The sequence below is a fragment of the Ascidia mentula genome, chromosome 3 (genome assembly GCF_947561715.1).
Source record: "Ascidia mentula chromosome 3, kaAscMent1.1, whole genome shotgun sequence".
Taxonomy (NCBI): Eukaryota; Metazoa; Chordata; class Ascidiacea; order Phlebobranchia; family Ascidiidae; genus Ascidia; species Ascidia mentula.
In genome coordinates, this window is record NC_138568.1 from 20,762,671 (window position 1) to 20,779,666 (window position 16,996).

The window sequence follows — 16,996 nt, forward strand, 5'->3', positions numbered from 1 at the left end:
GACAGAATTCTCTGTCTCCAAACTTAACCTTCCAGCAAGATATCGTGTGCTACTGCTTGTTACGGAAGCCCATGGGGCCACATTATTATGGTGTTGTATTTATTAGCAATTTACAACGAACAAATAAAAACGCGAGGAAGTCACCAAAGAGAAAGCGATTATGACGTGTACAATTCAAGACAGAGAAAGTAGACTATGATGACGTCACAGAAGTGCGTCAACATATCTGGTGAAAAAAGGGTGCAATTATTTTGTGGCGTGCCATTCGAATGGAATTTATAAATTGTCGCCATGTAAATTGTTCCGGCAGTTTATACAGGTCTTTTATTGACACAAGTCACCCCATAGCATTATAGAAGAGTTGGCAGCCATACTTCTGGACATATATCAATGGTAAATATGCGGCAGTCGTGGTTGTCAAGCAGAACATGCACAAAAAACTTGTTTCGAAATGCCAGGAACATTTAACACACCCAACCCATATAGAAGTGCTTTTTAGTGTTAAGTTACTACATACTGCTATAATCTACTATATCCCATAGAAATGTTATTGGTGGTTTGGAGAATTGTCAAAAGTCTGAAACGATATATATAGTGTAACACATGCAAAAAGACCAAGAAATCCAATCAAATTATCACATATTCTACAAAATTGTACTGATTGTTACATGTTGCGCTTTAGCTCCGTAATGACTTGCTATCTTCAAATTTACACAATAAGTTTTATAGTGGATGGCGGATCTACTTGCTGGATCGCAGAGGTTTCAGGGCGTCGCTGTCCCAGGCTCGTACATCTGATAACGCCTGGTTGAGCGAATCAATCCATGCAATGCGTTCATCTTTAGTGTCTGCAGCAAGCCAATGCCTGGAAACATATGAATAGGATTTGAGTATAGGCAAATGGTTCATACTTGAAAGACTTTACCGTTGTACAAAGCAACTACATAGCGAACAATTTTGTCAATTTTAAGTGTAAAAGCGTGTATGCTGTTGTTATTCATACTTTCCTTGCAAAAGTAATACAGTTTGTTATGAACTTGGTAAAATATGTGTCTTAATATACAATATATGATCGAACTTTTTGGTACACACTTACATAAATAAACTAAATCCTAAACATGATAAATTAACTAAATTCGGAAGTATGTATTCAACCGAAACAACAAGGTCTCACTTTGTTGTGATTACTGATCCAGTGTCTTGAGAAATAAGATTTTCGCGGTCGCCATGGCGACGGGGGCGCATGGTGCGTAATTCGAACGTGTTCGGTCGAGCGCAACGGATTCGCTCAACCGTGGTAATCGTCTCGCTGATACATTCCTTGATCTTGATTTCACTGAGGGGCGTCTGCAAAGTGAGGTGTTACAATTTTCGAAAAAACTGATCTGATTTTTGAAGAACAGACAATGCTGGTGATATTTTCATTTTTGTTATTAACTGTATACGAAGGATGGCTACCTCCCAAACATTACGTTTGTTAAAACAAACATAAAAATGCCAGACAATTCATAAAATCACTTACAACTCTATCGCACGCCATAACATGATATAAGTAATATTTTATTAGTTATCACCAGCTGCAGCTTACTGGTTGTTATTGACTTTGCTTCCATTTTATATTTTAATTGCATTAAAATTCACACAACATCCACCCATGCCAACCAAGACTTCAACAAGGTGACGTCACTCACAATATATATTTACCTTGTGTTTTTCGTCGTCTGGGTATGTCCAGGAGTAAAGTACGCCGTGAACCAAAGCACACCACCGTCTGTGCCACGCCCCCAATCCGCCCACGTCGTCGAACATGGTCTGAAAGGTTTGAAAACATTTTAACTGGGAAGTTTCACATCTAAAGCCTGAGACAACTGTTTCATAACTACGCAGTAAAAAGTTACATTTGTGCGGTATTAATTAGAGCGATGTTGTTAACTTGGAAGATTTCCGTGCGTGTGGACTAATGCAAAACAATAATGCACATGAAGTTAATTTATATGGTTATAACAATGTTGGCGCGCTTAGTCAGGCTTCTTAATATGTTTAGCGCCCCCATCAATACTCGACGAAAATTTCTTTTCGACCCCATTTTTAAAAAGTATTTTCTGTGTTAAATTCCCCGTACACGATAAAAGTGTAAATACGGAATTGCATTTACAAAAAGTCAATTTGTTTCGCTACACCAAATAATTACAATTTGCGGCCCCGACCCATAGTTGAAAAAGTGCACAAGCCCCCAAGTTCGCTTAAACATCATGAGACACTCACCAAAAACCCGCGCTGTTCGATATTGGACTTAAAATCCGAAGAAATTCTGCAAACCATTTGACCTGAGATCGGAGACAGAAAGGGAACCTGGCAAAACAAAATGAATTATTTAACATTTGAACCAAAATTTCCCCGTGTTGGAAAAATATTCGTTGCTCTTTATTCATTGTTTTACCTTCTGCAGAGCGAACTTCTCTCTGCTGACGTCATCAAGGCGTATGGTGGTGCTGCCGATTAGGGAGAAACTACTGATGCGTATCGCGTTCGGGCCACCGGGACTTGCGGTGTGACTGAGAGGTCCATGGCCTCTAGACTTCGCCTTGCGTGGCGTCAGGGACTGTTGATATTTATGTATGTAATTAAACTTACTATTAAAGAAAATTACTGGGTAGGAATTGGCCAGGATTCGTCAAAAGTACAAATGAATTTTGATTTTGTACGCCATAAAAACGTGCCGCCATACTAATGACGTCACTTGAAAAGCAGACGTCGCATTTGTCGCTGACGTGCTCAACTCTGTTATTATGCATCACGACGAGTTAGTGTGACGTCATACTACTACGCAGGCTGTTTGGACTTAAAAATAATCACATTGCTGAAAAGTAAACTCTATATGCTCGATTTTGTACGCTACACTGAACAATATAGAGAAAGAAATGCGATTAATAGCTGTGACTAACATCTGGTGTGCTGTTTGCTTGAACTGGTCTGACGATTTTGGAAGTGGATTTCAACTTGCTTCTAATTACAACACTTCCAAACTTCTTCCTCAAATCCTCTGCTCTGCTCTGCAAGTTTAATCCCTGTCACAACTTCAAGTTATTTAGTTCGACTCACTTGCACTTTCCTAATGCTCACTTTGTGTAAAACCTTCAACCTGATTATACGCAAGTATTTGCCGGCAAAACTTGTTTAACAGTAATTACATGAGAAACGAACATGCTTGAAGCCAAATAACTTCTTTTCTGATAAAAAAAACATTACTCAAACCTGCTATGAAATCAACACTAAACACTGCTCTACAGATCCACTAACTTTTGCCACAACCGTAATAAGTACATCATGTAAACCACGAAACTTAAGACTGCTAAAACCACATTACAGCTGTTGGGTAAAGATTGCTTTGTTTGGATTAACTGAAACGCTCAACAAACCTTTTGGAGAATTCCTGAGAACTTGCTTTTTGATTTTTCCTGGTGGGGAACGCCATCTGCTCTTGCTTTGTGGTTCTGTTTAAAAAGTTAGAAAACGATACTTTTTATTGCTTGTATTAGTTAAATTTAAATATTTAACCGAAAAAAATAAACTATTTTGTAAAGATAAAGAATTGTATTTTGGGTAAAAATTCACATCAGAAACATACTAAAACTTATGCCCAACAGCCAATTTATCTACGAAAATCAAATATCGCAACATATGGAAACTATTTTCGGTGAAACTTCAACGTACCTTGCTAAAAACTTCAATCACAATCTCAAAATCACTTTCCAAGTTATCCCTGTAACAAAAAAAGGTCGGAATAAAACAATATCGTCCCTTGTGGACGCCAGAAGAAGAAAACCCAACTTACAATTGAAACTTATCTTTGAAAACGAGGGAATCCCCCGACAGTGAGTCGTGTGTGGAGGCGAGATGGGTTGCCATGATTTTTCTGGCGCCGCAGCGTACGAGCATGAAGTAGTAATGACTTCTGCTTTCACCTGGTGACAAAACACAATTTCATTCAAAGATTGTTTAGTTTTGGGTTGAAATTTAAAAGGTTTTTGCTGAGGTTGCCAGACAAAATGTTGTAAAGTTAATTGATAAATTGAATAATTTTGTAGGTTTGGGGGCTCTCTGGAACTTAGCCTTATACCAAAATTTATGTTAGGGGACAAATTACAGATTTGTTTACGTTTGTCTTAATAGCCAAGCTTGCCTACAACGCAAATAACATGCGATTGAAGTTGCCTTTATTAAATAAAACGGCGCACGACTGATATCCCAGATAACTGAGGTAATTCCCACATAAGGTTTATGTATTAACTTGTCTTCAATACAGATAACAGTGACATGTTTGTTGGGAGTCAGTGGTAAAACTGACGAACTCGCCCGACCACGTAAAGGTTATTAACACACAAGCATCACGCGACGGATGACGTCATACTGCGATATCAATCACGCGCTTTCTTATTTTCAACGAAATAACTTCAATCTTATGTAAAACGCCAGCACCAAATAAACAAAAAACATAAATTAATTCATCAAAACCACATCCTACCTCCGTCCTTCTTGTTCGCCATCGAGAAAATGTATTCGGTTCTTAAAGGAAGGCGTATGTGGTCGAGCGTGACGGAGCCACTGCATGCAGCGATCCCATTGGTCGAGAGCTTGCCAGGGCGGGTTTTCAAATCGTTTATGGCGGCTAGAAGTGCCAACCTTTTTTCACCTGTGCGGAATAATGAGAGTCATTTAATGCGAAAGCGATTGTTGAAGTGTAGCAGATGAAAATATGTTTGGGAAACAATAAAGGGAACTTGACAAGAGGTTACCGGGGTCTGAAAACAACGTGATGTCCATCTAACTGCTGGTGCACTTACATTGTCACGCAATTTGCTGCTTCTCGCGAAACATCGAACAAAATAAAGATTTTTACAAATCAGTATGTCCAAACAGTGCACCAGCAATTTATAAAGTTATAGGCATGAGACTGACACGGCGTTCTGATAAAATCTTTGTATGAATAAAGGTTTTGGAACAATGCACGATAAAAATCTTATGTTGTAACAAAACCGTAAAATTCAACACATCTCGCCTACAAAGCAAATGTTGTTTAAACAGATATCTACATTTTTTTTCTATCTGGCCATATCATATACGCTGTGATAAAAAACTACACTGACAACCTACTTGATATTAGGAGCAGTTTTTCTGCTTCCAATTCCGTGATTGAACCTTTTCCGTGCTGGGCATCATAACAACAGTTTAAAGCGGCACTGGCTTGCTGGATCACCCTCTGTTGTTTCTGGACATCTTCAAGCATTTGAGAGATCTTCTCCTGTATAAAAGTTGCTATGGTAACTATCGGTTATGTAAACATGGGAGCTTTAGTCCAAAAAATAACTTGATACAGACAAGGAGATGTGTTTACTATCGATGTATTTTAACATATTGCTCTATGTTGTTGTGTGGTAACATTGCTTTGTGGCTAAACTTCCTGTGTTTATGGATATACCTAAGTGTACTTTTACACTCATCACAACCAACCTGTTTTGTTTTTTTCACTAAAAAAGTCCGTCAATTAACCGAAATGCCAGCAAAAATTTAGAACATTTTCAATTTATTTTGGTCAATTACGTTATAATACTTTCGTTGCAAAAATGTAAGCAACTTTAATAATCTACCAGCCAATTTCCTTTGGGACATTGTGTCCGAAATGGCTTTTATTTTTTGTGACATTTCTATAAAAATTGGGTCAATGACAGACAAATGACACAAAAAAAAACCCAGCAACCAACCTTAACGGATTCAGCTTGAGGGATGTTGCTACTTTTGTTCTTCACGCTTTCTTTGCGAACCACTTTTTTGTCCGCTTTCCTGTCACAAAAATGTACATGTAAACATATTTGAGAACAAATCTAAACGCAAAAATATTTCTTCATTCAAGTTCTAACGTTTGCGTACTAGGAAAAGATGATTAAAAAAACTAAAGTATTCCAGTTGCAGAAAGGGCAACGCAAAATACATCATCACATAGCGCACACTTCTCTGTAAATTGCAACATGAACCAAATGCACTAAAGAACAATACAAACTAAGCTGCATCTACTATATACCGGCGGTCTATATGAACTGTTTGTAGACCAATTTACATTGACTACCTGAGTGACTTTCGTTTTTCTGTGCGATATGCATCGATCGTGAAAACGGGGAAGTTTTCGCTTCCAGCAACTTTTTCATCGTCTCCAAACGATCGAACCGACTCCGTTGAGTTTGAACGAGCAAGAGGTCGGAGACGTCTGCTTGGTTGTCTTCTTATCACATGCATGTCTTCTGCCTCATTGCATGTTTGGTTACGCTGCAATCACAAGATACATATTGTAGTGTATGTACAGAAGATGGGGCAATGTATTTGTTGAGACCCCACAATGATTTAGAGTCTGATAGAGTGAAATAGGTGGTAAAAGGGATAACTCGAAGCCCCTGGACGTCATAAGTAGGTTTGACTTTTTGTGGTAAGAAAATAATCAATTCAAAATAATTGGTAACTGGCACTTACCTGGACTAGTTTGCCAATTTACCCTTCAATAAAATAGGTGACAAATTTAATTTGGAGCATTCCATAAAACAAGTCATCCAAAGAAAAATTTAATAAAGCAACTTTCAATGTCAGGAAAGTGATAATATAATTTTCCCAGTAAAAGTGAGCTCCAGTGCCAATACAGAAAGGACTTTTGTAACAAAATTACATTGTTGATATGCACAGTGTCCCAACAGCACCCTTTTTCACATAAGAATTTAATTCTTTGTTCGAACACATATTTTAATAAAACCCACACTCATTTAACAGCTCACCACTATCAGCTCAGACCGTATCTCCATCTTGCTCTTCTGTCGAGTGAGAGACGGGATCGTGAGGGGAGAAGTTGATCGTGGAGGTTCAAGATCCTCTCCTTCATCCTCAAACTCCACTCCATCGAAGAGTTCATCGATCATTGTGTCCTCACCCTCTTCTTTCTCTTCATCGTCTTCTTCTTTTTCTGATGCCTCTGAAACAGGATTAATTTACTTGAAATAAATGAGCTCTGTACAATTTTCACCCAAAGTTCGGTCAGATTAAGTTTTCTGATGTAGCAATAATTTTTTTATACATTGTTATTTATCAAAAGAAAAGTAGTTATGCAATGTCTGGTGCAAAAATGTTATTCTGCAACATTTCTTAAAAATAAATCCAATTACTTAATTTCCAACTGGGTCAAGCCATCTACTATTCATCTGATTTTGCTCAGCAGTATTTTTGTATAGAAGCATAAGTAAGTTATAAGAAAATTTTGGGGCAATTTCGATCGATCACATCAGTGCGTCTGGCAACAACAACATCCATATAAACAAACATTAAACAATCAAAGCTTATCAGATTGTCATGATATGTTTTTGATACTTCAATATATTGCATTAACTTTCAGTCAGGGCTACAAGTCAGGCCTGAACAGAAACCGAAACCCTTTTGGATCAGAATTTCATTGCATTGTTTGACCTACCACTGGTTGAGCCGTTTGTATGATTTTATTTAATTTTTTTGTAATGTTTGTTAATTGTAAGTGTGAAACTGTACATTTAAACTAAAACTCCAACTAAACTATGCCTGTAATATATAACAGCTACTTTCATTTTTGTTGAAAAAATTTTAGCCAAAATTTCAAACATACTAAACATTTTTTGCTGCATTTTGTCAACAGAAAAAGCACGTTTTACCTTCTGCTTCTTCAAGTTGTTCCGAGTCATCCATCATGCTGTCGCCGTAAGAAACAGCCGAGTCATCCAAGATTTCTTCCTCCTCATTCAGGTCTTCGGTTGATTTGCTTATTTCCACTTGAGGAAAACCTAAAGTTGGAATCATTATAATTAGTTGACATAAAACACTCCCTAAAGCAGTGGTTCCCAATCAGGGGGGAATTTTGTAATTTGTCTGGGGGAATTTGTGTCCCAATATTAATCTCTTAGTTTAATTTCTGTTCCAAGAATTACATTAAAATGTTAATGGAAACGATATTTTAGCAAACTAAATTTGTGGGGGGGAATTAGATTTGAATATCGACTAAAAGGGTGCACAGGACTAAAAAGTTGGGAACCACTGCCCTAAAGCATTGGCAACACAATGGATTTGCAAACATTGAAATAGCTTTATAATATCTAAAACAAAAGATGTCCTCAAAAAAGCATCGCTATACAGTCAAAGAAATCAAGTTTCAAAATATCTGACATTATTTTGGTGCAAAAAAATACGTACTTTGTGGTGATTTGCGATAAAGGCGCAAAGCTTTCATACCGGTTTCATTTGTGTCTTGTGTCATCGATGCATCGTTATCAGAACACTCGGAAGTGTTGGCTTCGTCAGTTATATTCACACCCATGCATCTACCATTATCATCCTGCACAAATGACAGAAAAATTATTTGAGTTTGCAGTTCCATTAAAGCTAAGACCTTCTTAACTGCACATGGTATATTTGATAATCTGGTGTATAGTTATAGCTTTAGAGAGGTCAACTCTGTACAATTAAAGTGCACATTCTCAATTCATTTAAATTACGCAACTACTTTGCATACTCTGCCTTCAACCAACTTAATTTTAAAACAAATTAAAATTGCAGTTGCGACAGAAGCAATAACCACTGATGTGAAGTTTCGTTTAAGCTAATTTTATGATCAATTGTTGATTAAACTTTTATGTGGTTTTAAGTTATATTTCAATTGTGGATTGCCCATATACAAACACAAAATCCTGATGTATGTATGACACTACCAAACTGTACTGTGTCTGCCAGACAAGCAGTTATTTCACAAACAAGTTAAACATAATATTTAGACACACAATAATATTTTATCAGCAGTCTGGTTGTATGCTAAAAAAATACTTTGTTGGGTAATTTTTAAATTCATTTTGTCGGTGTAAATTTCCTTTCTAACAACAGAACCTAAAAGCTCATCCCAGAACTTAAAACTGCATTACACTCTTAAACATATGCCCTGCGCCTGACTTGTGAATGCCATGCCAAGACACGTTAGTCATTCTCAAAATGGAATTCCTACAGAACACTGACGTGAAGCATGTTGTGACTAACGATGCCCTGCTACTACCATTTTTAGGACGAATCAAGCAGACGCCATCAACTTCTAGGAAGCCAAACACAAGTGAAAATCAACATTAAAGCTATTGCAATTTTATTAGGAAGTGTGGTAAGGAATAAATATACATGTGCAGAGCTAACCAGAGTACTTTTACTACTAAGAGCGTTTTTGGTGATTGATCGGCAGAAAGGAAATGTCGTGAACTTTCATGTCTTGGTTCTAGTTTTCATACCAACATTCTGTGATGTTTAGGAACATGAAATGCCTGCATCATATTTCTTGAACTAACATTTTTTCTGGGAACTAGTTTTTCAAGCAAGATACTGTCATGTTTTTGTTGACCCATATGCATGACAAATAATACTACACTCTTCTCTACAGCTCCACATTCGGAATAATTCTGCTTCAGCTTTAATATAGTACAGAGGCTGAGAACTGACAATCAACACAGAAAACAACTGTAGGTTAAGGAAACCAAAGCAAATGACAGTTCCTGTGATTACCCACACTACAAGCTACCTTAACAAACTGCCCACACGCTACACCTTCGTGTGATGCACTGTTGCCATAGTTAACTGCACAACCACAGAAAGTTTAATTCTTACAAATACGGTCGAGCGAGTTTCACATCCACACACCATAACAATCATGACGTTTAAGGGGAAATGTAACTTCCTGGATAGACACAGACAAAAGTACAAACACAAACCGTAAACTTTTTCATTCAGATTCGTAGACTGCATTGTATCTTTGCTATACCATCCTTGTTATTCATTATAAAGGCTCCATTCTTGTAATTCTTGTACTTAACTGCACAAGCATAATTCAGTTATGTTATTTTTTTGGCCACTCTCACTTCTAGCTTGAAACAAGCAACAACAAACCACTTACGAAACAGAGAAACAATTTTAATTGTTTGGCTGCATTTAGTTTTCTGTCAAAAAACACCGTCTTCCTCATAAGCATATCCGACTGCCAATAAAATCATTTCTTTCTTACTGGGCCGAATTTTCTAGTCCTTGCCTATATGACATCACAATGCATGTTGATGACTGTTACTTCTCTGCGTAGTACGAGACGCTTTTTTACATGTCATAAGCACGATGATTGTTACGTCATCTGGGTGAATGTGGCTTGCCTATCTTCAGCTTAACAACTTTTTCAAGCAAATATGGGAGGAGGAAATGGCATTCGAAGAAAAAGACCCTTGCTTGGAAACACTGGGGGTCACTTTAGTTGAATCAAAAATCAGGAGACTTTTTTTGGTGTTAAGTGTTTGGTGTTGATGCGAAGTTTTGTGTGGTTAACAATAATTGGGTGTCATGAAAAAGTCATGCTTGTTTATTGGAAAATCACATAAATAAAACTACTTGGTTCCTAACCAAAAACTTAATTGCACATTTAATAATACCATAAATGGTTTCTTTTTCAAAGATTTGGAACATTGTTGTTTTAAATGGTTAATTTTGTTTTTTTCAAATTTCCAAGTGATTTATCAGAGTCTTGTTAATGTGGTATTTGGTAAGTGAAGCCAAACCTAATGTTTATAAAATGTTTATTTTCACTGCATATTTTACCAATGTTTTATTTAATTTTAGGCAGAAAAATAATTGTTAAAAACGTGAAAAAGGTATTGTGTACATTTTGTCTACTGAAATCCACAAGCAAACATGTTTAACATCAATTTCATTACAAACCTCAATTTCTTCATCATCATCCTCAAGTTCATTTAACTCCAGTTGGCGATCTGCCAAATTATTTTCAACTCCACCCGCCGTTGATTGTTGAGCCTTCACCCCATTTTTCTGTAAATAAAATTGTTCAACATACAAAGCCAATGTAAATTTATATTTTTTGGTGTTACACAATTTGCTGCACCATTTGTAACTCATTGCAAAAGAAAATTTACAATGTTTTTACCCTGCGTGCTGCATGTAATTTTTTTTGTGTTTGTCACAGTATAAACACAATAGTTTGTTTTGCTCAACTATTGTTAAATTTCAATATAACATTGTCTATTTCATTTGAACATATAAACTGTTTCAGAATGATAATCAACGACTAGCTTGATTGTATCCAATATCATCTATAAGTAGTTCTGATAAAAGGAATTATGTAAAACCAGAACTGATTTTTGGTAAATAAACAATACTTCGAAAAATCATGTTATGTAATTATACATCATTGGTTTTAATGCATTTACATAATCAGTTGAAACTGATGGGATTTTGACCAAGTTAAAGAAAAAGGGCAAAATATGTCAAAAATATTGAGACAGATCTGAGATGAGGTTTTTTATTACTTGCAACTCAATAAGTCTCTGCTGAAGACTTTTAGTTGTAGGTGTGACCTGGTGACCTTGAACTCTCTCATCTGATGACTCATCACTTTTCCAACTCGATACAGTTATTTTGTTTCCACCAAGTTTGGTGTGAACATTTCCATAAGACCTAAATTAAACAAAAGTTTATTTAATACAGACATAACTGTATTGTATACAATCAGATATATTCCTGTGCCAGGTAGTCTGTATGGTCAATACCATTACACCACATTTTCCCAGTTAGCAATTTTAAAATTAAGTCAAAATTTAAAACACAATAGTTAAACAAAAGAGAATGTAGATTTGTGCACTTGCTTGGTGGGTGTCGCTTGGTTTTGGTTTGAATTTTGTGCTGTAGGTTTTTTTCCAGCAAACTGGCTAAGAGTTTCAATCGACAAAGAAACCCTTTTAGAAATATTTTTTGGAGGCTGAGGCACTTTCTCGGCTGCACCAGTGTTGTTTTGTTCAGATACCTGATGTGAACGTAAACAATTAACAGAAACCTATAATATAATATTCAGTGCTCCGTGTAACAGTTTTCTATTTCTCTTTTATGTAAAAATACTAAATACATTATTTAAAAAATATTGATACAACTAGTATTAAGTATTTTGTATGATATGCTGTAAATAAAGCCTTGTATTCAATAAAGATTCATTGAATTTGAAGCCAAGATGAAACTTTTGAACCATTAGCCACAAGAAAAAACAAGTACAGTTGCTGGTTGGACTGCCGTTTTATTTAAATATTCATAACGGTTCCTTGTAAATAATATTTTTTTTAATATGGTCACAAACAAACTGACCTCTTTGCCATAAATCTCAGCGGTGTAAGTGTTCACCATTGGCGTCCTCCGACCAACTGATTTCGGTTTTTCTGTTTTTTCCGGACTGCATATAAAATTTATGATAAATAAAGTTTTAATTTCACGCTATGTTTTAAAAATTTATTTAAGTATATTATCCGGCTAACTTCTGGTGAGTCATGACCACTTAGCGCACATGTATTAAAATTACACATTGTCGGATATAACATATTGCCTGTCTCTAAGTGCATGTAGACAATATTAAGCTCTGAATATTTAACAAAAGAAAGCTAATTTTCGATATCAAAACTATCCTATAATAAAGCTTGTATTACTTTGACTGTAACAACAGTTTTTATAAAAAAACACAACTTTTACATTTTTTGAAATTAAGCATTCTAAAGCATTTGCACCTGAACTGGGTTCTGGTCAAATCGTCTTCCCAGCTATTGACCTTCTGCGCGAGGGCAGCCATCCTTGCTTTACGGTCAACATCTATTGCACGTTTTGATGTAGATGCAGGGGTTGGTGAAACCGCATCATGTCGAACCGGCGATACCAAGTTTGTAAAGTCTATCTCATCCCCAGTATCTGAACAAGATGTGAAAATTATTTCATCACAAGGCTTTAGAACATTAATTAAACTTAATGTAAGATTATGTTCATCGTAACAGCACATTATTTCAATGCCTGCATTGCTTATATGCTAAGACCAGTTTGTTTCAACAAGTTTTGCATAATGCACCACATCTAATGTGGGTATACACGTTCAGAACACTTTTTATACTTCAGTCAGTAACAACAGAAACAAGCTAGTCAGAGAGCATTTATAGCAATGTTATGCAAACCTTAAATGTTTACCTGCTGCTTCCCATTGCTTTCTTTGATTGATAAGTCGCTTCATTCGCTGGCTGACAGTGGCAGCAGAAGGGCCTTAAAAAGTATATAATTGTGTAATTATTTGAAATAATGCTACAATTTTACACAGTTTCGTCAAACCTGAGTCACTGGCGACTTCATTTTCAATATTGACCCCACTCTCCATTCGTGACCTCTTGTTGGGGGAATCTGCTACAGTACACAAAGAATGCAACTGACATTAAACTCTAATGCATATGACATGAGGCTATAGACATAAGCAGCTTATGGAGACTAGAAACATAATTAGATTCCACAGTCAATGCATTGAATGATGTGGCACCAGCAATGGGGTGCTTCAAACAAAACAGTTTCCCTTTTTTGTGAAGTAATTGGAACCAAACAGGAAACATTTCATGTAGCGCAAATTGAAAATGCGGTTGTGGTAATTATGCAGTGTTGCTTATATGTTTCGCACCAAAAGTCCAATCTCAAAAGCTTTGTTGATGTGTAAGTTGGTATAAGCTGTTTAGTATTACTCACGTTTTTCTATGTGTGGTAAGCCTAAATATTTATCATTGCTTGATATTATATTAGATGTAATTATTGTAGTCACCACAGAAAGACTGCTATTGTTTTGAAGCTGGTGAATGATTTTCACATGTAATTGTGCAGCTGTGCTTATGATGAATAACCAAAAATATCAATTTTAACAGAAAAAGTGTAGTAATTATAGTAATTGGCACCATTTGGTTTTAATTCGTCCTCATTCGAGTCTAGTTTTTCATCGGTCAATGTTGAATGTTTAGTATTTTCCTGATCTTCCAAAGGACGCCTCTTTCTAGATTGTGAAGAGTGCTGCATCATCTTTTGCTGCATCTGTTCTTGACGAGCCTTAGTGCGCTCCAGGAGTTTCTAAACAAAATTAATCATCATAAAAAAACATGTTTTGTCTTATTGTACGGTTACTCTTGTTACGTTGTTTTTATAGACACTGACTGACACTAATAATGCTTTTTAGCGAAATATATTTGTCTTACACGAAAGTCAACAGATTTTAACCTCAGAATCATATCTTTCCATTATTCCATAAATGTCTTTATTGTATGGAGTTATGGATTGACTGCACTGCATCATACAGAACAACAATTACATGTAATGTAATCCCTGGGCATTATTATTACTCATATTTAAAGTAACGGTGGAAGCAGAATTTGTGATCTTTGCTGATTTTTATGTTGCTGGTCATTTGATTTTCATTCAATTATATTGAAATTTACAATGTGTTACATGCATGACTTTGTTCTCTTGGTTATTGTCACCATTGTATACAAAATAGGAACACTCTAACAAATAATTCAGATTGAAATTTTTAGAGAAAGTTCAAAGTCTTTGGAGAAGTTATCTTTCCCTGTACCTGAAATGTTATCGACAATTTGCAAAGAAAAAACTTTGCCCCGGATTAGAAATTTTTATGTTCTACAGAGGACAGTTTTCAGTGAACATCAAGTGCATAGGCACACTTTGTTTTTACCCGGATTTCAGAAAAAAATGTGTTTCCAATCAAGACGTTGGGCCCCGAAAATCAGGCAAATATTTTGGGTAGACGGTAGACCGCACAGTGAACACTCTCGAAAATCAGGTAAACAATAAAGAAATAGACATAGCTGCATTCCAGCGCACTTTACTACATTATGTTTACAATAAAAGATGGTTGTACAATATATTCAAATTGTGCATTCAATGACGGTTACCAGTAAGATTTGCAATACTTTTTATATTTTGTGTGATATACAGACCGAGGCTGGTTTCTTAGTTGTGACAGAATCTAGCCCTCGATTTTTTACAAACATCTAATGAATTAAATATAGATGTACGTCTATAAATAGACTACGAAATTCAAAAGCAAAACAGTGTTATATTAACCCTGGTGAAGTCATCTATTTCCGTCGGCATTTTTCTTTGAACGTCTTACGATTGTTTTCTTTTTTATTCCTTTCACGTTTAATCAGATATAAAGCAAACGTTATTAACGATAACCTAAAGAAGTAAAGTATAGTTACTGCAACAGGACGAAAACAATACGCCTAATGCGTCTACGAAAAGTCTACTGGCCTCGAACAAATTAATAAAGACTTCCATTTCCTGTTTGAACATTTGAATTGATTTTCCCTGGCGCGCTGTCACGTTACGCATGAATAGTTACAGCAACTAAATATAAATAAAATCCACACCGACAAAAAGGTCGCAAATTTTTGAAATCAATTTTAAAATGCCATGATTTCAAAAAGTAAATATTAAAAATGCATATTTTATCATACTTGCAAACTGATATATCATACTTGGCTTACAAAACACGATGACCAAACCTCAACGTTTTAACGCATTTTATTTCTGCAATAATTTCTTGCGGTATTTTAATCATTGTTTCTTCTCTGTTTCTGTTGGATATAACAAGTAAGTAATCCTGAAAAACATGTGTCCAAGTGAGGCAGAAAAATTGCCACCTCAGAATACTGTTTAAGTATTCTATGGTGGCAACATGCATCGCATCACATTCAAACCTGTGGCTGATGTTGATCAAGTCATGTCTTTAGAAACGTATAGGCTATGACTTGCCCCTCAAAACAGAATATTTTAAAGAATATCAACCTTATTTTGTGACATTTTAACGAAGATTTTGATGAACATACTGTCGCACGAAATGCACTCACGTTGTTGTCACTTGGTGTCGCTAAAGAATCATTTTGTGTACTTTTATTAAGACGAGTGTCTGTAAGAAGTCAGGTGGTAATTATGCAGTTGGAAATTATTTCAGTATTTACTGCCACAAAACTTGCAAAACTCAAAGTCCAAAATAAAACACTATTGTAAATTAACAACGCAAAACGTCTTACGGACAAACTAATTAGCCATTGTAGGCGTTCGTACATTTAATGCTTGACCCATACATGCTGGTAAATACCACACTGTGAGGCGCATGTCGATACTAGCGCATATAAACGAGATATTTAAAAATACACTAAATTTTATGAATGAAGGTAATTGTAGCATGATATGTAATTATAACGCACTGTTTGTGTATGTGATGGAAAATGAAATAAATAGATGTGAGCCAAGATTCTAACTATGACAACACATGTAGATTTATGGTTGTTAGTTTCGAGACGATTTACCTGATACCCCAGACCATGCGGCAGGCGGAAAGAAAATGAATTGCTCATACTGGAAGTTTTCAGCGAAAGGGAAGTGATTGCAAGGAGGCCAATTAATCCGCGGGTATTGCTGGAATGTCGATTATAAGCCACAATCACATTTTTATATTTTCTTGTGTCTAAAGCTGTGTTGACGTTTCTGTAATTTATCTTGTATGCAGCTTTTACTTTATAAAGGGTTTGCAGTCAGTGGTGGTTTACTCGAAACCGGTGATTTGGGTAAAAAAACCGTACATTGTTGTACTTTCATTGTAATTTGAAGCCCGCAACCAAGACAATCGTGTCATCCTTTCATACAACTTTACTTTGCCGACGCTGCGAAACCGCGCTGCATATTGTGTCTCCAGAATCGAAACTTCCCACAAACCCTTTGTAACCTTTCACCAGTTAACGAAAAACTTTTAAGCATTGTGTTTTTTTTTATCAAAAAAGACTAAGGGTGATTGCAGGCATCCGAACATTGTTTTATCGTGGCCTCTAGGGCATTACATTCTTGTTTTTCTTCCGCAAAAGTTCCCGACAGACACTTATGGAGAGGACATGCCTAATTTCCTTCGTTGTTTGTGGTAAGTTTGTCACACAATACTTTCCTGCAAAGCACATATGCCGCGTCGCACATTCTTCAGCTTGACAACCCGACCTAAGTTTTTGTGTGCCTAGTTTCGATACGATTCACTTACCCCAGGCCATGTGGCAGGCGG

General features: G+C 36.2%; 1 protein-coding gene across 3 annotated transcripts; it reads right to left on the reverse strand.

Moving 5' to 3' along the window:
• Positions 1-88: 88 nt before the first annotated feature.
• Positions 89-15,122, reverse strand: LOC145894244 (uncharacterized). Of its 3 annotated transcripts, none has more exons than XM_082982764.1 (24): positions 15,007-15,122; positions 13,827-13,995; positions 13,222-13,290; positions 13,084-13,155; positions 12,636-12,813; positions 12,223-12,307; positions 11,733-11,890; positions 11,397-11,544; positions 10,792-10,899; positions 8,254-8,395; positions 7,719-7,847; positions 6,819-7,012; positions 6,125-6,321; positions 5,763-5,841; positions 5,155-5,302; positions 4,526-4,693; positions 3,836-3,965; positions 3,715-3,763; positions 3,420-3,494; positions 2,441-2,602; positions 2,266-2,352; positions 1,705-1,812; positions 1,175-1,347; positions 89-865 (listed from the first exon to the last, which is right to left on the reverse strand). In XM_082982764.1, exons 1-24 carry the CDS (start codon positions 15,034-15,036, stop codon positions 742-744), a joined length of 2,982 nt encoding a protein of 993 aa, XP_082838890.1. In that variant the 5' UTR covers positions 15,037-15,122; the 3' UTR covers positions 89-741. The 3 variants fall into 3 exon arrangements, with proteins under 3 accessions (XP_082838890.1, XP_082838891.1, XP_082838889.1); XM_082982765.1 differs by having other exon boundaries at positions 8,293-8,395; positions 13,222-13,293; XM_082982763.1 differs by having other exon boundaries at positions 13,222-13,293.
• Positions 15,123-16,996: the final 1,874 nt, after the last annotated feature.